This window comes from Anolis sagrei, chromosome 5 (assembly GCF_037176765.1).
Source record: "Anolis sagrei isolate rAnoSag1 chromosome 5, rAnoSag1.mat, whole genome shotgun sequence".
NCBI lineage: Eukaryota > Metazoa > Chordata > Lepidosauria > Squamata > Dactyloidae > Anolis > Anolis sagrei.
In genome coordinates, this window is record NC_090025.1 from 72,869,263 (window position 1) to 72,891,468 (window position 22,206).

Sequence of the window (22,206 nt, forward strand, 5' to 3'; positions counted from 1 at the left end):
CCTCCCTCTTTCTTTTTTTTCTTTCTTTTTCTTTCTTTTCTCCCCTTCCTTTTTCTTCCCTTTTTTCTGTATTGTCATTTAGCTTTCCGTAATTTAGCTTTTTGGGGCTTTTTAAGTCTTTTCTGCTGTGTTTTGTTGTGTTTTTATGAGTGAAGGACATACATGGGTTGTCAGGTGTCTTGTGTCCAAATTTGGTGGCAATTCGTACAGTAGTTTTTGAGTTCTTTTAATCCCACAAACAAACATTACATTTTTATTTATATAGATAACATAAATAATCTTTATTAATCTATTGATGAACAGTTGAAAATCTGAACATTTCTGAAGTTATGCAATGCTGTACATTATAACATCGGCACAGATAGTTACAGTAATGCGACTTGGTACAAACTTGGACATTACAATACTGAATAGCTGCCAAACCAAAAACAAGGCAAAGGATAACAAGCAATCTATAGACATTGAGCTGAAGACCCTTAAGTTTTGAGTGAGTTTGCAGTCGCACTATACGACAAGCTAATAAATATGAACCCTTTCCCCCCAGCACAGGAAATGTAGCAATACCTTACAACAGTGCAGACCTATGATCCATAGGATTTCAATATGGGTTCAATAGTGCAAATGACGTTGCAAGAGTAAAACCAAGTCCTGTAAACAAAATCTCTTCTTCATTGGTACGAGTTATACTCTTGCAACCAAAAAGCCTTGCAAAGCAGCATATGATAAGCAGCAAATGTCAACACAGAGCATATGGAACAGTTACAGCATCGACAGCCCATTTGTGCTTTCAAGATCATCACCCCTTTCGCTCAGAGGGAACCCATTGAATTGCATGTTTGGGAAAGCTCATGTCAGCAGAATACAAATATTTACACCTAGAGAGCCATAAAACGCAATAGCATTTGAGAAAGGCTTGGTATGTGGAGTTCTAAAAATGAAGGTTGTTCCACTCCAACCAATATGCTTTTTTATTGCGGATTACAATTTAGTAAAGAGAAAACAAAGCAATTAGGGATTGAGCTAGACTTTCTGCTGTTGGGAAAATGGCTTTGGCTACTAGTTTACAAAGTCCCAAACACTTAAGTCTGGAGTACCTAAGACATCCATGCCCAATCCCATTATTACTTTTTTAAATGATCAAGAAATGCTTCCTTAAACACTGTGTATGCCAAAATATGACAGCAGAGATCTACAAGGGGGTGTAAAGTGGTGTTCTAATACACCCTGCTTAACTCTGGATTTTAATTCCTGAGATCCACAGAAACCTGTATCCATACATCTTCTGGGAGGAGTTAAAAGGTTATCTATTTCATACTTACTCCTAATGATGATGATTATATTAGAATATATTAGTTGTTACTTTCTGCATGGCTTTGGAAATGTAGACTTTGTTAATCAAATGCATAAGTAAAATGAAGACAGTGTTTCTGATCCAGTGACAAGAACCAAGGGCCCTTCTAGAGAGGCACTATATCCCAGGATCTAATCCCAGGTTTTCGGTTTATCCCAGATTAACTGGCAGTAGCGACTTATATAATCCAGTTTAAAGCAGAAAACTGGGGTCAGATCCTGGGATATAGGGTCTCTCTGGAAATGCCGATAGATGCAAGTCCCCAATCTTTAGAATTAAAAATGTAAATGTTTGTTTGTTCAAAATCTTTAGTCTCCCAAGATATTTCACCGATTGCTTTGAATTTTTTACACAGCGTAGCGTTCAAATAGGAGCATGTTTTTCTGTTTTCACATACTTACTATTATATAGATGTCACACCTGTGACAGGTAAAAATATACTTTTTGCAAAAACAGCACCATCTGTTGGATGTCAAAGCAACACACGCTATATTACATATTTTACTATTCTATTTCTATCTTTCAGAATACATTGCTACGTTGAATTTTCATATATTTTGATTTAATTATTTTGTGTGACATTGGGGCTCCTTTGGGCACCCTGTGTCTTTCTTTAGGCCCCTTCCACACAGCTGTATATGATCCACACTGAACTGGGTTACATGGCAGTCTTAACTCAGATAACCCATATTGTGGAAGATCTGCTTTGATGTTCTGAGTTTATATTCTGGGTTATATGGATGTAAGGAAGGGCCCTAAGTCTACACTGACATATAATCCAGTACAGTGCAGACATTGTGGAATATCTGCCTTGATATTCTGGGTTGAAGATATCCTCATTCCACACATTCCTCTGATTCCAATGGATATGCCATTTCAATTTAAGAGATTGCAATTCCCAATTCGATTGGCATTTGCAATCACAATCAACAAAGCTGAGGGCCAATCTTTAGAATTGTGTGGTTCAGATCTAGACACAGATTGTTTCACAAGTGGGCAATTATATGTTACGTGTTCTAGAGTCGGCAAACCAGACAATGGAACAATAACAAATATTGTATATCCACAAGAACTGTGAAATTAAATATATGAGGAACCTGCTCTTTCTCTTTTCTTTCTTTTCCATTTAACCAGACTGAGCCACAGCAACACGTGGCTGAGGACAACTAGTTACAAATATGGAAAGTGTGTTTATCATTATTTCCTTTTGAATTTTACAACAATTTACAACATATGTATTGCATACTTACACAAGGTACAAGAGAAGTATAAACAGCTCTTTTTTGTCAGCTATACAAAATTCCACTTTGTAAATTCTCCAGAAATTCAAGATATGGAACAGATGTCATCTCAGTCGTGAGCTACACTACCCTACATCCTAGGATCTGACCCCAGATTATCTGCTTTGAACTGGATTATATGAGTCTACACTGCGAGATAATGCTGGCATAAGCAGATAATCAGGGACCAGATCAGGGCAATGTATATCCAACTTCAGTCAATTTTTACTATTTATTTTTAAAGAAAATATGCAAGATTGCTGCCCTCCTTTCCCCGAACCTTGGGAAACATTCTTCTTTTCATAAAGGAAACAAACCAAGAAAGCTTTATGCATGATTTCACCATCTTATGGCACGGCTCCATTTATCTGGAAATCAGATATCTCTGAACAGGTCTGGCTGTTCTTTTCAACTCACCTCATTTTTGCTAAGCAGGCTGCCTCTATCTTCTAAATTCCTACTGGGGAAAAAGACATGCTGTTCTTCTCAGATATGCAAGGGGCTGTGGTATGCTCAAGCAAAAGGTACATTTTATTACTATGGAAAATGCTATGTCTTTCCTATAGTATAGCATGTACCCACTGTTATTCCAAACACCATATACAGCAACAGCTCAGCTTTCTATTGGCCAGAGCATAGGTCCTAATGTTACACATTCCCACAACTTTTCTATTTTGTAAGCACATGTCATATAGCATTCCCTTACAAACACATACCACACAATGCCCAGGGAATTTACCCCTAGCTGTGTCCTTACCCTGTTTGGGTGATTATCATCAGTCATTCTGCTGGTTTTTGGAAAGAGTCAGGTCCTTCAGCACTATAAAGTGTGTTTGCATAGCCTCATAAAACATGTGGATAAGGACACAGCTAGGGGTAAATTCCCTGGGCATTGTGTGGTATGTGTATAATGCTGAAGGACCTACCTGACTCTTTCCAAACATCAGCAGAAAGACTGATGATCGCCACCCAAGCAGGGAGCTTTGAAATGGTTGAACAGAAGCTCTCAGAAGCTTTAGGTGCTGTTGTTGCCTATTAGATGGAAAACCAGATGATTCCCAATCCATCTAAAATGCAGATGTGTGCTTTTCACATTAAGAACAGACAAGCAACTTAGCTCTGAGGATTACCTGGGAAGGAATCCCACTGAAGCATTGCAGCACACCCAAATACCTGGGAGTCAATCTGGACCATGCTCTGACCTACAAGAAGCATTGCTTGAATATCAAGCAAAAAGTGGGCACAGAAATAATATCATACGAAAGCTGACGGGCACAACTTGGGGATCACAACTAGACACCGTGAAGACATCTACCCTTGTGCAAATTACTCTGCTACTGAATACGCATGCCCAGTGTGGAACACATTTCACCACATCACAACAGTGGATGTGGCTCTTAATGAGACATGCCACATTATCATAGGATGTCTACACTTCACACCACTTGAGAAATTATACCGTTTATCCGATATTGCACCACCTGACATCCGCCAGAAAGCAGCAGCCAGTAAGGCATTGGCATCTCCGGCCCATCCCGTTTGGATATCAACCAGCGCACCAATCCCTTAAATCAAGAAATAGCCTCCTTAGATCTACAGAGATACTCACAGGAACACCTCAGAAAGCAAGAGTCCAAAAGTGGCAGGTTAAAACCCGGAACCTCAATCCATGGCTGATACTGACCCTCCTAGGCACACAGAAGACTGAGCAACTTAGAAGGCACTGAACAGACTGCACTCTGGCACCACGAGATGCAGTGCCAACCTTAAGGAATGGAATAACGAAGTGGAATCCACGACATGTGAGTGTGGAGAAGAGCAAACCACAGACCACCTATTACAATGCAATCTGAGCCCTGCCACATGCACAATGGAGGACCTTCTTATAGCAACACCAGAGGCACTCCAAGTGGCCAGCTACTGGTCAAAGGACATTTAGTATAATGCCAAGTTTTTAACTTTGTTTGTCTTTTAAATACATTAAAACTGTACCTTTAGTTCACTTTTGACATGATAAATAAATAGCAGAATGACTCTACGTCTATGTAGATGCTCCCAATCTTTGGTCTCCAGGTGTATTGATCCTGATCGCATCGCCAACCATCAGGAATTTTGGGAGATGAAGTCCAAAACATCCGGAAGATCAAAAATGGGGACCACTGCTTAACAGCAAGCCCCATCATTGTGTGTGACATAGATACTGACTGTAATTTTGAAGCACTAGCCTACAAAATGAAATCCAATGAGAGCATCCAATGGCTGATGATACAGAAAGGAACCACATTCTGCATAAATGGCATCCAGAGTGGTGCCCATTAGAGTAAATGGAGCCATTTTCCAGAATAGTAACAAGAGAACATTTCTATTGCTATAAAGAGCCACTTGTACCCAACATGAGAATCGTAACATTCAATATTGCAAATTTCTCAAGTGTTTGTTCAGCTCATGAACAGTGGTTACAGCTCTCATTTTGAATACAAAGCCGAGCTCTGACATCCTTAGAGCATCCTCACCATGATACAAGGGTTTTAACCAAGGGCAACCTTGTCATCGAGTATATGCTCACATTTATGCACGTTGCCAAGGGGCATCATCAAAACGTATGCCTAGGATGTGTCAGCGAACAAGCTGTTAATCCACGTCAGTTTTCTAAAGAGCTCTTTGCTAGTGGGAAACACTATTTGTTGACAAAAGACAATGTCTACACAAAGGTAGGAATATTAATTGTCATTTTGTTATGAGACAGGTTTAGATTTCGTCTACAGTTTTCTAGCTACTGATTCATCACATCTTCATTAGCAAAACAGAGAAGTTTTAAGAAACTCACTTAAAAGTATGGAAGACAATTTCTTCACAAATAGAAAATTCACTTATTATTGCAACAATTACTCAAATAGTAATTGTCTTTTGAACATTTATTTTGATTGCCATCTGGCACAATACTTAATATTTTACACAATGTCAACTGATCTTAAATATGTCTACCTCACCCTCCAATGCCATCAGGAGGAGGACTATACGAGGGTTGAATGAAAAGTAATGCCTCCACCTTTGTTACTTGGGTTTGCATGGGGATATTTTTAATAAATCAAACACAGAAATAATCCTTAGAATGAGCTCTTTAACTACCACTATTCATTTTTCCACATAATCACCAGACAATTACATATATTTCTGCCAATGATGAACCAGTTTTCTAAAGCCATCACAGAAGTCGACACTCTGTTTCCGCAACCCATCGTGCACAAATCTTCTGATAGCCAAGCAAAGCAATAATGTGACCTACATGTTCTTGTGAAATGCCCATTATGCTTGAAATTTCTCTCTGAGTGATACGACGATCATCCTGAATCAATCTGTCAACCTTTTGCTTGGGAAACTCGGTGGTTGCTGTCACAGGATGTCCAACTCTTTATTTGTCATGCAAGTCAGATGTTCCAACCTCAACATCTTTAAACTCTCTCGCCCAACGATGCACAGTACTCACACCAACACAATCACCATAAACAGCTTGCACTCTCTGATGAATCTCCTTTGGGGTGACACTTTCTGCTGTCAAGAATTCAATGACTGCACGTTGCTTAAGTCGCATTGACCGACCGTCTGCGCAGGGTTCTATACTTTGCACTTTAACAACACAATCATTCAATGTTTAGGCTTCCCGTCAAAATGAAACTGTAGAGGAGAGTCTACTGAACAAGCCAGTACCTACTGCATACCAGTACTGCCATCTGTTGAGGAGTTGGAGGCATTACTTTTCATTCAACCCTCGTAGTTTAAGAAAACAAGTCAATTTCAAAGGGTGGTTTCTGATAGTGACTTGTTTCCTAAACAAATGTGGATCAAATGTAATTGAGAGTACAACTGTGCATTCCTGCTTGTCGCCTATGTTGGCTAGGACTGATGGGAACTGCAAGTAAACAATATTTGAAGTTATGCACTTTGTCTACTCCTGCTATAAATATACTTAAGATTGATTTCAATTCTTAGTTTAAAGTTAATGCTTCTAATCTCAAGCCCATTCTGAATGAGGACAGGAAGGCACAAGTCCAAGGTAGTATGCCAATAGCCTACAAGGTCTTCTTCAAAATACACATGCTGTGATCCTTGTTCTGGGAAAACAAAGGGAATTAAATTATTTTAAATAAAAGACTATCAAAAGAATGATAACGGGAAATCACACAGAAGCAGGCCATTTTGAGAAAAGAACCTAAAGGAGACACAAGTCTCAGCAACAATTTTGACACCTTTAACAATCACATGGACGGCTAAAGTGCATATAACCATAGTGTCAGGAACTAAGTTAATATTTGGAGGCAGGACCAAGGCTTCTTAGCAGCACTGTGAAAGAAATCCTATTGTTTGTTCATTGCTACAATGACTAGCTATAATTATACACTATAGACAGCAGTTGTGTGCTTTAATGCCAAAACAAACAGTGTTTGTTTGGTTAATTCATAAGAAGCTGTGTATTATTTTAATGGATGCAAGAATGTAGAAAATTTGTTGTTGCCCATGACATTCGGTTGCAACCCATTTGGAGGCTTTTCCCAGCTTCTAAATGCGGCGATAGCCAAAGCTTCACTATCAGAATTCTTTCTTGCTACACAAAAATATTCCACTGGGAAAGCTTACTAAGCCCACTAATGAAAAGAAAAAATCTAGGAAATACGGTAATTTGGTAAGAGTTGAGCCCTAAAGTATGACGTACATTAGGGATGAAAATTGTACAGCATGCCTACTGGTCAAGTATCTGTGGATCTGAGGTCTAAAACATTTTAAAAGCTGAAGCTTGTGAAACACTGGTGCAAACTATTCTTACAAAAATCATCATCTTCTCTGCTTTAACCAGGTACAGAATGTTTCACCAAAAATCCTTATTTTAACTGTAAGTCACAAACAAACAAAATACCAATACGCATTTGATCATTTCAAATAGAATAATGCAGAACAAAGGTTACTGGACATATTTGACTTTGATTACAATTCTATATACAGTGTTCCCTCACTTATTGCGGGTGTTACGTTCCAGGACCACCCGCGATAAGTGAAAATCAGCGTAGGCATGCTCCTCTTGCTCACTCGAGGAAGAAAGGAAAGGAAGCCCTCCTCCTCCTCCCCCCCTTTCCCCCTCCTCCTTCCTCAATTGCTCATTTAAGGAAGGAAGGAAGGAAGGAAGGAAGGAAGGAAGGAAGGAAGGAAGGGAAGCAAGCCCTCCTCCTCCTCCTCCTCCATCCCCGCGAAACAGCGAGTCTGCGGAAAGCGAACTGCGAAGTAGCAAGGGAACACTGTACTAGGAAATAATGGCGCCAATTATAGTGACATTTATTTCTGTGCAACAGACATTGTACTGAATATTTCTGTGTCCATCTTTTTGGTGGCGACAAAGTACACAGCAAGTTCCAGGGATAAAATTGTCCCAGACCTACCAAAGTTGCCCATGCTTGGTTTAAGACAACCTACTGGAATCATAAACCTTGATTTAAATATGGCATCTTTCACTCAGTCATGGTTGAGATGAGCAAAAGCTATCAAAATTCTAGAATAACAAGCTGGAATTGCATTATGACTACATTCTAATATAAAAATAAATGAATGTATGTAATAAATAGCTACAGCTGAAGGGGAAGAACTCCTGATCTTCTTAATATTCCATTAGAAGTCGAATCTTAATTTTTGGAGGCTTTAGTTGTACGAAATATTCTGTAGTAGTTGGAGCCAATTTGGATAGATCCATAGATGGATAGAGCCATAGATGCAGGCGAAACGTCAGGAGAAATGCCTCTAGAACATGGCCCTATAGCCCGAAAAAACCCACAAGAACCTAGTGATTCCAGCCATGAAAGCCTTCGACAATACATTGGATAACAAAGTTTTTTAAAACCATTCTAAAAAGTAAAAGCCAGCATTACAGCATACACATTATTGAATTTTAAAAAATACAAGAGACATCTGCTCAATGTTTGGGGCTGGAGATCTATTTTTTCACTTTGTTTCTCCAAATCCCCTTGCCAAAATGGCCAGTGCTAATTGGGAACCAATCTACATGGGCTTCATACAGTAATATTGATCTGGAGTGAGGTACTCGGGATCAGTGCCACTGGAGTCTACATGATCAACCACTGAGCTGGTGCAGTAGTTGAATAAAGTCCACACAGCCCAGTGGTGCCAAATCCAGTTTGGAACAGCCTTTTTTCCCCCCTCCCATCTTCAGCTTAGCAGAAATCACCAGACATTAAGACTGCTGGTGGTTGTTGCTCATCGCATCCACTGACACTAGATGAAACAACACAAGACAAGGGAAGGAGGGAAGGATGAATCATGCCTTCCTTTTGCCCCTTCCTTATCTGACATTATGTAACAAAATTTGAAAATAATTTTGTTTCTGATTTGAAAGTGTTATTTTCTGTTTAATTGTGTAGTACATACTTTGAAAGCAGCTGTCATACACCAGAAACGTTGTTTTTGTCTCTGCCACAAACTATGTTGAATTGTATTGTTGAAGGCTTTCATGGCCGAAGTCACTGGGTTGTTGTAGGTTTTTCGGGCTGTATGGCCATGTTCTAGAAGTATTCTCTCCTGACGTTTCACCTGCATCTATGGCAGGCATCCTCAGAGGTGACCTCACCACCTCTAAAACAAAAACAAACCCTATGTTGAATTGGTTGAGACTCTGTGGGCCCTTCCTGACAGGGCCCAAAATGGAGAATTACTGAATTAATTTGATATTCCATTAGACCTGGGCCTTCCTGTAAGGTCCCAGTCAAGACTGACTCCAATGTGCTGTTGGATGTTCTGTAAAAGCAACGTTTTTGAAATTTAATAAACTTTTAATGTGTTTTTATGATATAAACAATTAGGAAAATACATTTATAACCCAGGGACAAAATCCTGTTACATAGTGTGATCAGCTAGTGTTAGTGGATGCTACAAGTGACAACCACCACCAGTTTTATGCCCAGTTGCTAAGCCAAGGATGAAACTGGTGGTAGGTGCCATCCTCTGTTATTGGATGATGCGAGTCTGGAGAAAGTGGGATGGCAAAGTGCAGGTGAGATCTGGAGCTTTGGGGAAGCTCCAAAGCATTCTGCCACATTTTTTTAGTGTGGGAAAGGCCACATTATACAGACTTGTTCCACAATAAGGCAAATGGACCCCATGTGCCATGTGGATATCACAGAATCCATTCTTCCCCATCCCAACTCACTTGGCCCATGTAGAATGGCCCTGGGAGATGGTCACTACTACTAAGGGGGTGGCCACCAGTTTGCAATTGCGAAGTTGCACCCCCAAGAAGTTAACTTAGCATTTTTTTGCTCATGACAGATATTTTCAGCAGGATAATTTGTGGGGAGAGGATGAAAAAGCTGTTCTTCCTTATCTTATATGAAATTTCTTTTAAAAGGGGTTTTTTGAAACACAAAACAGATTTCGTAAAAGCAATATCAAATTATGACAAATATTATTTGTAACACACCTGTGTTTTCTCAAAATGTCTAGTACCCCCTTCCCCCTCTATGGCATCCTTTATGCGCATGTTATACCGATGCACATAGAATGGTGGCAAGAACTGAACGAAGGTCTCTAAAATTCCACGGGAAGCAATATGTGACAGCTGTATTCTTCATAGTTCATCTCTGTTGTGGTTCAGTCTTCTTCACAATAATGCACCAGTTCCCATGATCGTAGCTTGAACTCAGTACATGAACCTCAGGCACATTTTCTTCAAGCAAAGCAAACAACTCCCCCTCCCGAAATACATGGTAGTAACGCATGAAGGCTTTTGCATCCTCTCCAAGATCGGCCTGATTTCCCACGGCCACAGCAGCATCTACAACAGACTCGCTAGAGCTAACTGAAGAAGTCCTTTGGATGTGTTTGCCTGGAAAGGGTCGAGTATTGCTTGGATGGATATAACCATTGTTTATGTTTCTAACAGGACTACTGAGAAATGAGGCATCACCACTGTGGCTTTGGACTAATGCAGGTGGCTCGCCATTGAAATCTCTCATTGATCTTGAAGCCGTCAGCCATTCCATTTTCTTACAAGCCATATGCTTCATGAACACTTCATCATAGTCAACGGGTTCTTTCAACAATGATCCATGGCAACCTAGGTCTAAGCTGCAGTGTCTTGATGGCTGAATTGATACCGTGCTGTTTGTCCACCCAACTGTGTTTTTCAATGATTCCATTTTTTCATTCTGTTTACTCAAAGCTGACTCATCTAGGGATCTGGAGGAAAACCACGAACGGAAAGATCTCCCAAGGCCTCTGTAAAATCGGTTTTCTACCCCATTAGAAATTTTCACACAGCAGGCTTCAGCTAAGCAGCCATCAGTCCTTTGGGGATGTTTCAAATCAAGGGTAAAAGGGTAGCTGTATTTAGAGCCCATTACTTGGCGTGAATGCATGGACTGAGAACTCCCTGTATGTGCAATATCCGTGCTATGTCCAACCTTATTGGATTCAGAAAGCAACTGGGAGCACAAGGCTTTGTTCCATGGGACAAACACATCTTGTTTCTCAAAGTGCCGATTCTTTTGTTCCATCGCCCAAACGTAAATCATCATCTGGCCTCCCGGTACCAGCACCCTGGCCATTTCTTTTATTGCTTTGATTCGTCTTTGTTTGGTGGAGAAATGGTGAATCACTGCAAAAATACCAAAAAGATGTTGCATGTTCAGAAAAATGTGGATTTAGCAAAGAACATATTAAAATTCTGCACCAAGTAAAGCTCAGTTCTGCAACCTGTATGCATATAGTACATCTGAATATTTCTATTGTTTTGAATAATTAACAATTTTACCATTATGAATATTGTTTTGCTAATCTCAGGAGAGCCAAAAGGCTGTATCGGTCACTAAATCTCTGCCATCTGACATCTAGAATACTTCATTTGGCTATTGCTTTGTCTTCCGAGGAATTAATGCAGCTTGACACTACTTTAAATGCCATGGCTATTTATTAACCATATTTATATACCGCCTTTCTCAGCCCGAAGACAACTCAGGGTGGTTTACAAAAGGCATAATTCGATGCAGCAAAATCACATAAAAACAATTAAAGCATTTAGCATAAGTAACATTAGATAAAATACAATAAAACCAATAAAAGTATAAGTCCTCAGCGTCTCATTACTAAAATCGTTACCCAATCGCATTGTCCAGTCGTTCCGAAGGTCAGAGTTTGGCTGCTACACTGCATTTGGGAAAGCTTGTTCAAAAACCCAGGTTTTAACTTTTTTTGCGGAATGTTAGGAGGGTGAGGACCAATCTAATATCCCTAGGGAGGGCGCTCCATAGCCAAGGGGCCACCACTGAGAAGGCCCTGTCTCTCGTTCCCGCCAACTGAATCTGTGAAGAAGGTGGGACCGAGAGCAGGGCCTCCCCAGAAGATCTTAAAGTCCTAGATGGTTCATAAGGAGAGATATGTTTGGACAGGTAAGTTGGGCCGGAATTGTGTGGGGCTTTATAGGCTAAAGCCAGCACTTTGAATTGTGCTCGGTAGCAAATTGGAAGCCAGTGGAGCTGGCACAACAGAGGAGTTGTGTGCTCCCTGAGCGCCACTCCTGTTAACAACCTGGCTGCTGCCCGTTGGACTGTTTGAAGTTTCTGAACTTCAAAGGCAACCCCACATTGAGAGTGTTGCAGTAGTCTATACGGGATGAAACCAGAGCGTGGACTACCATGGCCAATGCAAGGGAAACAGAAGAATCATAGTTATTCAAAGCCTTTAGCATTTCTTACCAGAGCATTTGTGTCTCACAGAATGGGGACAAGGTCTAGGACCATAGCAAACCCACAAGAACAAAGTCATCATATCTATTACCAGCATTTTTGCCTATTTTTTTTTTTATCCAGCTCCTAAAATGGGCAGAACTTCCTTTCTGGCTGTCTCTAGATTATTATTACTCTGTGGGGCTCCAACCTGCAATTTGTTTTTCAACACAATCAATCAAAGATATTAAACATTCAATGGTTTTTGAATAGTGAAATATTGGAGTCTTTCCCAGTCTCAGAAAGGAACATATATTAATCAAGTATATCATATTTATTTGTTCTAGCAGATAGAAGAAAGCAAAATGTTATATTGGAATCTTAATTTTTCTTACAATTAACTCTGTAAATCAAGAGGGAGAATCAAATCGTAGGCCGGATCAAGGTACAGGGTGGCAACCTGTGCTTGACGGGGTTGCACTCCCCCTGAAGTTACAGGTCCGCAGACTGGGCATCCTCCTAGTCTCAGCGCTACCGCTTGAAGCTCAGACGTCGGTGGTGGCTGGGAGGGCCTTCACACAATTGAAGCTCGTGTGCCAGCTGCGACTGTACCGCATGAAATCAGATTTGGCCACAGTGGTCCACGCCTTAGTTTCCTCTATATTGGACTGTTGCAATGCGCTCAACGTGGGGCTGCCCTTGAAGACGGCCCGGAAATTCCAATTGGTCCAACGGGCGGCAGCCAGATTATTAACTGGTGCAAATTACAGAGAGAGGTCAACCCTCCTGTTTAAGGAGCTCCACTGGCTGCCGTTTATTTTCCGGTCCCAATTCAAAGTGCAGGTTTTGACCTACAAAGCCCTGAACGGTTTGGGAACCACCTACCTGCGTGACCGCATTTCTGTCTACGAACCCACACGACCTCTTTGATCTTCCAGAGAGGCTCTTCTCTCGCTTCTGCCCTCATTGCAAGTGGGACTTATGGGAACGAGAGAGAAGGCCTTCTCTGTGGTGCCCCCCCCCCCCCCCCCGCACCTCTGGAATTTGCTCTCTAGAGGTATTAGGCAAGCCCCCACCCTGGCAATCTTCTGGAGGAGCCTGAAAACCTGGTTATTCCAATGTGCCTTCAATGACTGAATGTAAGATACTCCCTGACCGAACTTTGCATAAGCAACTTATTTTATGGTTTGTGCAATGAAATCCTACCTCATCCCTGGATCCCCTCCCTGATATTTTACATTGTCCTGGTGGTTCAAATCCAGGTGAGCTCCCATCTGTCAGCTTCAGCTTCTCATGCAGGGACACGAGAGGAGCTTTCCACAGGATGATAAAACATTTTGGTGACCCCTGGGCAACATCCTTGTAAACGGTCAATTATCTCACACCAGAAGTGACTTGCAGTTTCTCAAGTCACTCCTGACACGGGAAAAAAATATATCAAGGAGATAATCTGCAAGGAATCCATTACAGTAGTTGAGTTCAGTGAATTCTCCTGCCTGTTCCTACATAAATAACTGTGTCACAATTAGTCCAACTACCATTTTGATGTGGTATCTCGCATACCACATCACATAATAAATTATATTCTCTATCTCAACTTTTTAATGCTTGCAGAAGAGAATAAATATTCTATACACATGCCATCAAGAACAACTAATCTTCTTGAAGGTCTCCAATTCCAGACTTGGCACAATCACTGAAAGGATTTGGTAGCAACCGGTGACATAAAAGACCTCTACCTGAGACTCTGGAGAGAAGCTCCTAGCTGACATACATATGATAAAAGACTAGGCAATCACTCTGACATTGTATTTTTCAGACCTTCAAGTTATCAAATTCTCTTACCTCCCACAGAGATGACTGCATTGAAGCACTGACCACGAAAAGGGAGATTAAGGTTATCACAGACCATCACTTCACAACCTTTAGTCTTTGCAATCTCAACCAAAGGGCCACAATAATCGCATCCAAGGTTATATACTTGGCTGTTGACACCAAGATATTTTCCAGTCCCACAACCTTAAAAAAATAAAATGCACATACATCAAACTTTGCTTTACTGCTAGGAAAATAAAACATAGCAAAAATAAATACATTTTCTCAGTTCAAACATACTGAACACAAAAACAGAGTAAAATTATGTTTGATTGTGTTCCTGGAGTAAAAATGTTGCCATTGCAACAAAAATACTTTTCTATAAAAAAACACAATAAAAATTATTTCAAAATAATAATATAAAATAAACACAATTGGCTCTGTACACAGGCCTTTGAAGCATTTAATGCCCATCTCCAAAAACAGATGGACTCAGTTCCTTGCCTGCTGTGATTCAGTAAGCATTGCTCATTCTGGCATGACCATGAGCTTGGCCAACATTTTAGACAGCTATTAAACAGCCTTAGCATTGTGGGTTGGTATGATCAGTCCCTTGCCAATGGCCCACAGTTTGGCAGAGGGACCATCCTGATCCAAATGCCGGATCGCTTTTTCAATCCCAGTAGGAGTTGTGTCGGGCAACAGTAAAAGGGAAGTATAAGGGATGTGCTGTTCCACTGTTTATTGTAATAATAATAATAATAATAATAATAATAATAAATTATTATTATTATTATTATTATATATTTATATGACATGTAACATTACTAATAATATTACAATATAATGATATAGTACAATATAGTAGGATTTAGTACTGATATTATACTATGCTAATAATATAATAAAGGTAAAGGTTTTCCCCTGACATTAAGTCCAGTCGGGTCCAACTCTGGGGTGTGGTGCTCATCTCCATTTCTAAGCCGAAGAGCCAGCGTTGTCCATAGAAACCTCCAAGGTCATGTGGCCAGCATGACTGCATGGAGCGCTGTTTAATATACAATATAATATATTGTGTGTATATGTGTGTGTGTGAGAGAGAGAGAGAGAGAGAGAGAGCGTATATAAGTGTGTGTTTGTGTGTGCGTGTATATGTGTGTGTGTGTGTATGTATGTATGTGTATGTGTGTATATATAGAGAGAGGGAGAGAGAGAGAGAGAGAGAGAGCTGCTCTGAGTCCCCTTCGGGGTGAGAAAGGCAACATATAAATGTCGTAAATAAATAAATAAATAAGCACACACTTGCTAAGAAATCAGGGATCACCTTAGATTTTATATTTTAAGACCTAGAACACAAAAGCATTGCAACTATTCTGCCTTGGTTGGACCACAAATGGAATATTGTGTCCAATTCTGGGCACCACAATTAAAGGGAGATGTTTGAATGTGATTTTCCTGCTTCTTGGCAAGGGGTTGGACTGGATGGCCGACAAGGTTTCCTCCCACTTTATGAGTCTATGATTCTATTTTAGAAGTCACTGAGTTAGAGGACTATTTCCTGTTGTGAAGAGCACTTGGATCAGATTGGCTGGGCTTCCTAGAACACAAGGTAGTAGGTGACACTCACCTCACTTTTTGGCATCTGTAAAATTGAAAAATGGCAGTTTGCCCAGACCTTCCTCCCACCAGTATTTGGAGAATTGAGTGCCTTGATACATATGAAAACGTGTACGAAATTCATGATTTAATGGAGATAAATGTGCAACCTAGTGGACACAAAAACCTATTCTGTGTTATTCAGGGCTCTCAGAGATAAGGATTCATATAATCACAGAGTTGGATGAGGCCAAAAGCGACATCCAGTTCCATCATCCTATTGTGCTAAGTAACAACCACAACAACTTACCTATATCTGCAATGAGGCTTCCAGGCTTTTGTTCTAGCAGAAACTGTCGAACACGAGGCCATGCTTTGCCCTGAAGATCATTGAAATAGGTGGCTGTGTTTTCATAGACACTATGTACATGTTGCTTTTCTAGCTGGGAAGCCTCATGTTCCATCCTGCAGGAAATAATGACCACATGCACATCAAACAATGTGAATAGTGTGTGCTCAAGTTAAATTCAAGAAACACAGTATGGGAAAGGTCCTCCCCACATATCTCAGTAGTCCATATTCTGATGAGAAGCAACAACTCCCCACATATCTCAGTAGTCCATATTCTGATGAGAAGTTACAACTCCCCACATATCCATATTCTGTCAAGAAGTTACAACTCCCCACATATACCAGTAGTCCATATTCTGATGAGAAGTTACAACTTTTCAAAGCTTTCTTTGTCACCAAACCAGCCAATTGTTTGTTATGCACTTTCACAGCACTTCTCCCTGCTCTTCTCAGCCACAGTTTCCTCCTGTATTTTGCTGCAAATCAAACCTGATGCCATAATCTCATCCTTCGAGTAGTCAGCAAATACTCACAGGCCTAAATACTGGCTCTCTTAATTACCAGCTCAATTTATCAAGTTGACAATAGGGCCAACATTTCTGCAGATTTTGAAAGAAAAAAACCTGTTGAATTACAACTTCCAGAATACCTGGCTAGCAGTCAGCTATGGTAGCTTCTGAAAGATATACCTAACACTTTTGTGTGATTGGGACTTTAGCACAGCAGGCTAACTGCCAGCTGCAGTAAATCTTTCCAATCAAACTATTGACAGTTCAAGCCCAGGTTGGGGTGAGCTCCTGACCATCAGCCCAGCTTATGCCCACTTAGGAGATCAAAAATAGCAATGTGAATAGATAAATAGGTAATGCTTTAAAAAGCAGAGAGGTAATAAAGGTTTCCATAAAGGACATACCGTCAATTCAATCGAGAGACGTCTACGGACAACAACAAAAAAGTTCCTCGGCATGGAAGATGGAGCAACAGCACACACACTCTCCCCATGGCCAGAGTCGAGCATAGCCTCCAGATGTCAGAAATGGGAAAAAACTGGTTTTAAATTGATTTTAATGTATATGTTGTGTTAACAGTTTATGCCTATGTTTTTGTTTTATATTGTATGTTTTTGTATTATTTTGTATGTGTGGAAACTGCTCTGAGTCCCCTAGGGGAGATAGGGTGGTATATAAATAAAGTATTATTATTATTATTATTATTATTATTATTATTATTTGAAACACAACAAGATGAGTCCACAGCAGACTCTCTGCTGGCTTTTGTATTGGATCACACGTCGGACACTTCCCAAGTATCAGCAAATAATGCGTGCAGATCCCAGTAAGGTGGCCTTTTGCAGCAAGCAGATGGTAATTTTGTCAGCGCCAATTGTGTTTAAGTGCAGGCCAAGGTCTTTAGGCACTGCACCCAGTGTGCCGATCACCACTGGGACCACCTTTACTGGTATTATTATTATTATTATTATTATTATTATTATTATTATTATTATTTATATACCTCTGTCTATATATTGCTTGTCCTGTCAATTGTATAATGGCATTGAATGTTTGCCTATACGTGTTCTGTATAAAGTTTGTACACTGAGTCCCCTGCAGGGTGAGAAGGGTGGGATGGAATAAATAAAAGTAAACATAGTTGCTATTAGGTACGCAATCTGTAACCACATATATAATCTCATTTGTATTATTACATCCACACCAACTGAAAATGGGCACTGATGTGGAAGTAACCCAAGCTGTATAGACTGTTCACATGGCAACAGCTTCACTCTACCCGCTTTATGATCTAGGCTTTTAAAATCTTTTCCCCCAGAATATGAACTGGAAAGACTTTGCTCACTTCATGGAGTCGGAGATTAGCTTGCAAAGTACTAGGGCTAAAAACATCGAATTGCAGTTCTGCTGAACTTACCACGGAGGAGAATGGAACAAAGGGTGAAAAAGCCATTACTTTAAATCAGCCAGAGCAGGCTAAAGCTTGTTTGCCCGAACATCTCCAAGGAAGCAAGCAATACATAAAAGCATACAGAAGTACAGCACTTAAGGGCTATATGAAACACTGGCACATAGATCAAATGTCTTAATTTTCAATGTCTCACTCCTAAAACCATTTAAAAAATATTATATCTGCACTGCTGCAGTTATGAACCATTAATAGGACAAACTAGCACCAGCAACAGAAATATATATTATATAAGAATCTGACGGAATAGCGTGATTGTAATAAGTGTTGGACTAGGACTCTGGGAGACCAATGCTCAGATTCCCACTCAACCACGGAAGCCCACACAATCCAAATTATCAAAGCAGATAATCCACATTGTCTGCTTTGAACTGAATTAAATGAGTCTACACTGCCATATAATCCAGCTCAAAGCAGATAATCTGAATTATATATGGCAGTATAGAAGAAATCTGAGTGATTTTAGGCAAGTCATACTTTCTCAGCCTGAAAAGGCAATATAAACTGAGCAACTCTTGCCAAGAAAGTCCTATGATGGGCCTGACCTAAATCCACATTGACTTGGAGACATATAACAACAACAAGGATCATACAGACTTATCAAAGCATATTTCTCACACTGCTCTCCTGGTTTTAGTGTTCTGTGCAAACCACAAACTCCTTCTTGAATAAACTCATGTTACTGTGACTGTGTTTTTTGTTTATTGTAATGTTATTTTGTTATTGTATTCATATGTTTTTTTTTCATGTAATTTTGATGATGTTGCTTGTTGTTCATGTTTTGGTTTTATTTTGATGTAATATGTTGTTCGGGCTTGGACCCGTAAGTCACTTTGAGTCCCCATCGGGGAGATGGTGGTGGGGTATAAATAAATATATTATTATTATTATTATTATTATTATTATTATTATTATTATTATAGTCGAAATTCGACCCAAAATATCTGGGTCAATTATCCATAGGTCAATGGAAGCACTGCATCTTAATGCTGATTTTTTTTTTTAAGGAACTAACCTCTTTTCTGAGTAGAGTGATGAAGGCTAGAGCTTGGTTCATCCTAGGAGAATCTAAAAGCACCCACGTCCCCTAATCTCTCTGCCTTCCAGCCTTTTTGAACGTCTGGAAGAAAAATGGCAGTGGTTCTTTGGCACTTCCCGACAATGGAGAACTGAAAGAATAGAGAGGGATGCTGCTTATCCTACATTCTCTTAAGCTTTTGTCTTTCATCACTCTGCTCAGAGAAGAGGATGGTTCCTTTTTTTTTTTTTTTTGTTAATAGTTAATCCTGTACATTAACCTTTTTCAGAAATGTTAATACTTCTTTTTCCGAGCAAAGTAGCAAAAGCCTTTTTTGAATGCCAGGTTGGGAAGACAGCAGTGGCAGTTTCCAAGGGCAGCTGGCCCTGAGATGATGGAACTGGGCTCCCTCTTCTCCATGAAATTATATTTGAAGTATCCATAAGTTATATCAAAATCCGTAACGTTCATATCAAAATGTACACTCGACTTATACATTAAGGCGAGATACATACAGTAACAGTTTCTCTGTTTCAGCCAGCTTGATGTCACTGAACATAGTAAGAACAATCTTTCTTAAGTGGTTTGTAGACAGATGCCAAATGTTCTTTCTGTTCATTCAGAAAAATCTCTTTCCATTCTTGCACGTCTTGAACATAGCTGCTTACACTAAGTGCAAATAATGTTACAGAATTGCCAAGTTAGGCCAACAATGCATTGTCATACCTTAACTGTAGCTTAAAGTCACCTCTCAAGTAAAACCCAAAGTCAATATGGATTTGTTCTAGTGGTATAAGCCAGAACTTGTTAAAACAGAGTATCTAACATCCTGACAAGGGGCAAGGCAGGTGAAGAAGTTCAAATGGATTCTGGATGAATGGGTAGGATGTTCCTGACAAGATTCAGCAAATGATAAGGGTCTTGAAGGAGAATCCAACAGTATGTAAGAACTTCAGGTATAGATTATACTTTACTTAGGCGATCCTTCATTGTCCGAGTAGGATAGTCTTCCAAGGTCAGTGCACTCATGGGTCCATAGGTGACTGTGGAGCCCTATTCTTGATCTGCATCTTTTCCCGCAGTGAGAGCATTGGTTTCCAGGTGGAAGGCGGTCCTGGTTGGGGTTGGCTTGACGTGCCTTCCTCTTGGCATGTTTCTCTCTTTCGCCCTCCATTCGTGCCTCTTCAAGTTCTACAGCACTACTGGTCACAGCTGACGTCCACCTGGAGTGCTCAAGGGCCAGGGCTTCCAAGTTCTCAGTGTCTATGCCAGAGTTTTTAAGGTTGGCTTTGAGCCCATCTTTAAATCTCTTTTCCTGCCCACCAACATTCCGTTTTCCATTCTTGAGTTCGGAGTAGAGCAACTGCTTTGGGAGACAGTGGTCGGGCATCTGGAAAATGTGGCCAGTCCAGCAGAGTTGATGGCAGAGGACCATCGCTGCAATGTTGGTGGTCTTTGCACTTCCAGCATGCTGACATTTGTCTGCTTGTCTTCCCAAGATATTTGCAAAATTTTCTGGAGGCAGCGCTGATGGAATCGTTCCAGGAGTTGCATGTGATGTCTGTCACATGCATCACATTGAGGTCCAAAGAGCAGGCAAAAGCAGGGGGATTCACCAGGCAGCGTGGCAAATACGGCAGACATCACCCACATCACCCCCTTACCCATCCCACAATGGGAAGCGTTAACACCCAGCTCCCCCCCCCCCCACGCACACACACTCACCCTATTATTTCCTATGAGAACCTGGAAAGTCTCCCGTATTCTCTGGGAAGTGTCCTAGGACACTTGGAGGATGCTGGAAGAATGGAGCCCCACCAGAAATAGCCCTATGGTCTCTGACAGACTCCATGCATCCTAGGATGAGGTCCTTAGCTGGCCAAATTTCTGAAGTAAAAAATGGCCTACTACTTTACTCCCACCCTCACATGTAGAATCATAGAATCATAGAGTTGTAAGAGACCTCATGTCCTCAAAAGGACTAAGGATTTCCCTCTTAGTTGCTGGAACTAATAGTTATATCAGCAATTGATGTTCAAAAACTTGTTACATATCACTTTGGGAGCCTTGGTGCATTGTGAGGCTATAGACAAAGGCAAACAATTCCATTTAGTAAATACTGGGATCATAGTCAGTATCCTGTACTTCTTATCTGCCTTTGAGGCCTGATCTACACTGCCATATAAAAATAGATTATCTACTTTGAACTGGATTATATGGCAGTGAAGATCGGGCCTGAAAGGCATCTGATTAGTGATAGGTAAGAAAAGGTAGAAAGATAATATTGAAGTAGAATGACTTTTGCTTTGGTCTAGCAGAACTCTCTCAGGAAAAATTGTAATACAGTGGAAATTTGTAATCTGTGGTTACAAAATCTACAGAGAATAAGAAGAACTTTATTTTTCTACCCCGGCTTCATCTTCCCGAAGTGACTTGGGACAGCTTACATGGGGCCAAGCCCAAGGCAACATACAATTAAAAACAGAACAGTAACATATTAAAATAGCATAAAAACAGCATAAACAATAATAAACAAGCATGAGAAGCAACAACAGACTCATTTTTGGAGGGGAGGGAGGGGACCAATATGTGCAACTAGTTAAAAGATAGGGTGGTCAATAAGATGGACAGAAACGTATAGCGGCATAGGAATAATAGCATAGCAATAGAGCAATTAAACAGGATCAGTTCAACTTAACTTAAAAATGTAGTAATGAAATATAGGAATTTGGATTCAGGTCATGATTTAGATCATCTGTCACAGGAGTCGTCAATCGAATGCACAATGAAACATCCACATCTTTAGTTCCTTACGTAATGTGGATAGGGAGGGTGCTAGCCTAATCTCCCTGGGGAGGGAGTTCCAGAAATGAGGGGCCACCACCTAGAATGCCCTTTCTCTCGTCCCCACCAGCTGTGCCTGAGACGGGGACGGGAGTGAGAGAAGAGCATCTCCAGAAGATCTTAAGAACCGTGTGGAGGGGAGGATGCAGTCATGAAGATAGGCAGGCCCTGAACCAGATTATACACGATTGTGTATACACTGGGATTGTGTGCAGATCCATTTTAGCCATTTTCTTCAGTCAATCTGGCTTCTTT

The 22,206-nt window shown here is 40.5% G+C and overlaps 1 protein-coding gene across 2 annotated transcripts in view; it reads right to left on the bottom strand.

Annotated features, from left to right (window-relative positions):
- Positions 1-266: 266 nt before the first annotated feature.
- Positions 267-22,206, bottom strand: part of TRMT9B (tRNA methyltransferase 9B (putative)) — a 45,582-nt gene continuing 23,642 nt past the window's right edge. For both annotated transcript variants that reach the window (XM_067468756.1, XM_067468755.1), the window contains 3 exons: positions 16,072-16,226; positions 14,196-14,369; positions 267-11,284 (listed from right to left, as the gene is read on the bottom strand). In XM_067468756.1, the coding sequence (XP_067324857.1) occupies positions 10,263-11,284; positions 14,196-14,369; positions 16,072-16,225 (1,350 nt within the window). In that variant the 5' untranslated portion in view covers position 16,226 and the 3' untranslated portion in view covers positions 267-10,262. The remainder of the gene's footprint in view (positions 11,285-14,195; positions 14,370-16,071; positions 16,227-22,206) is intronic.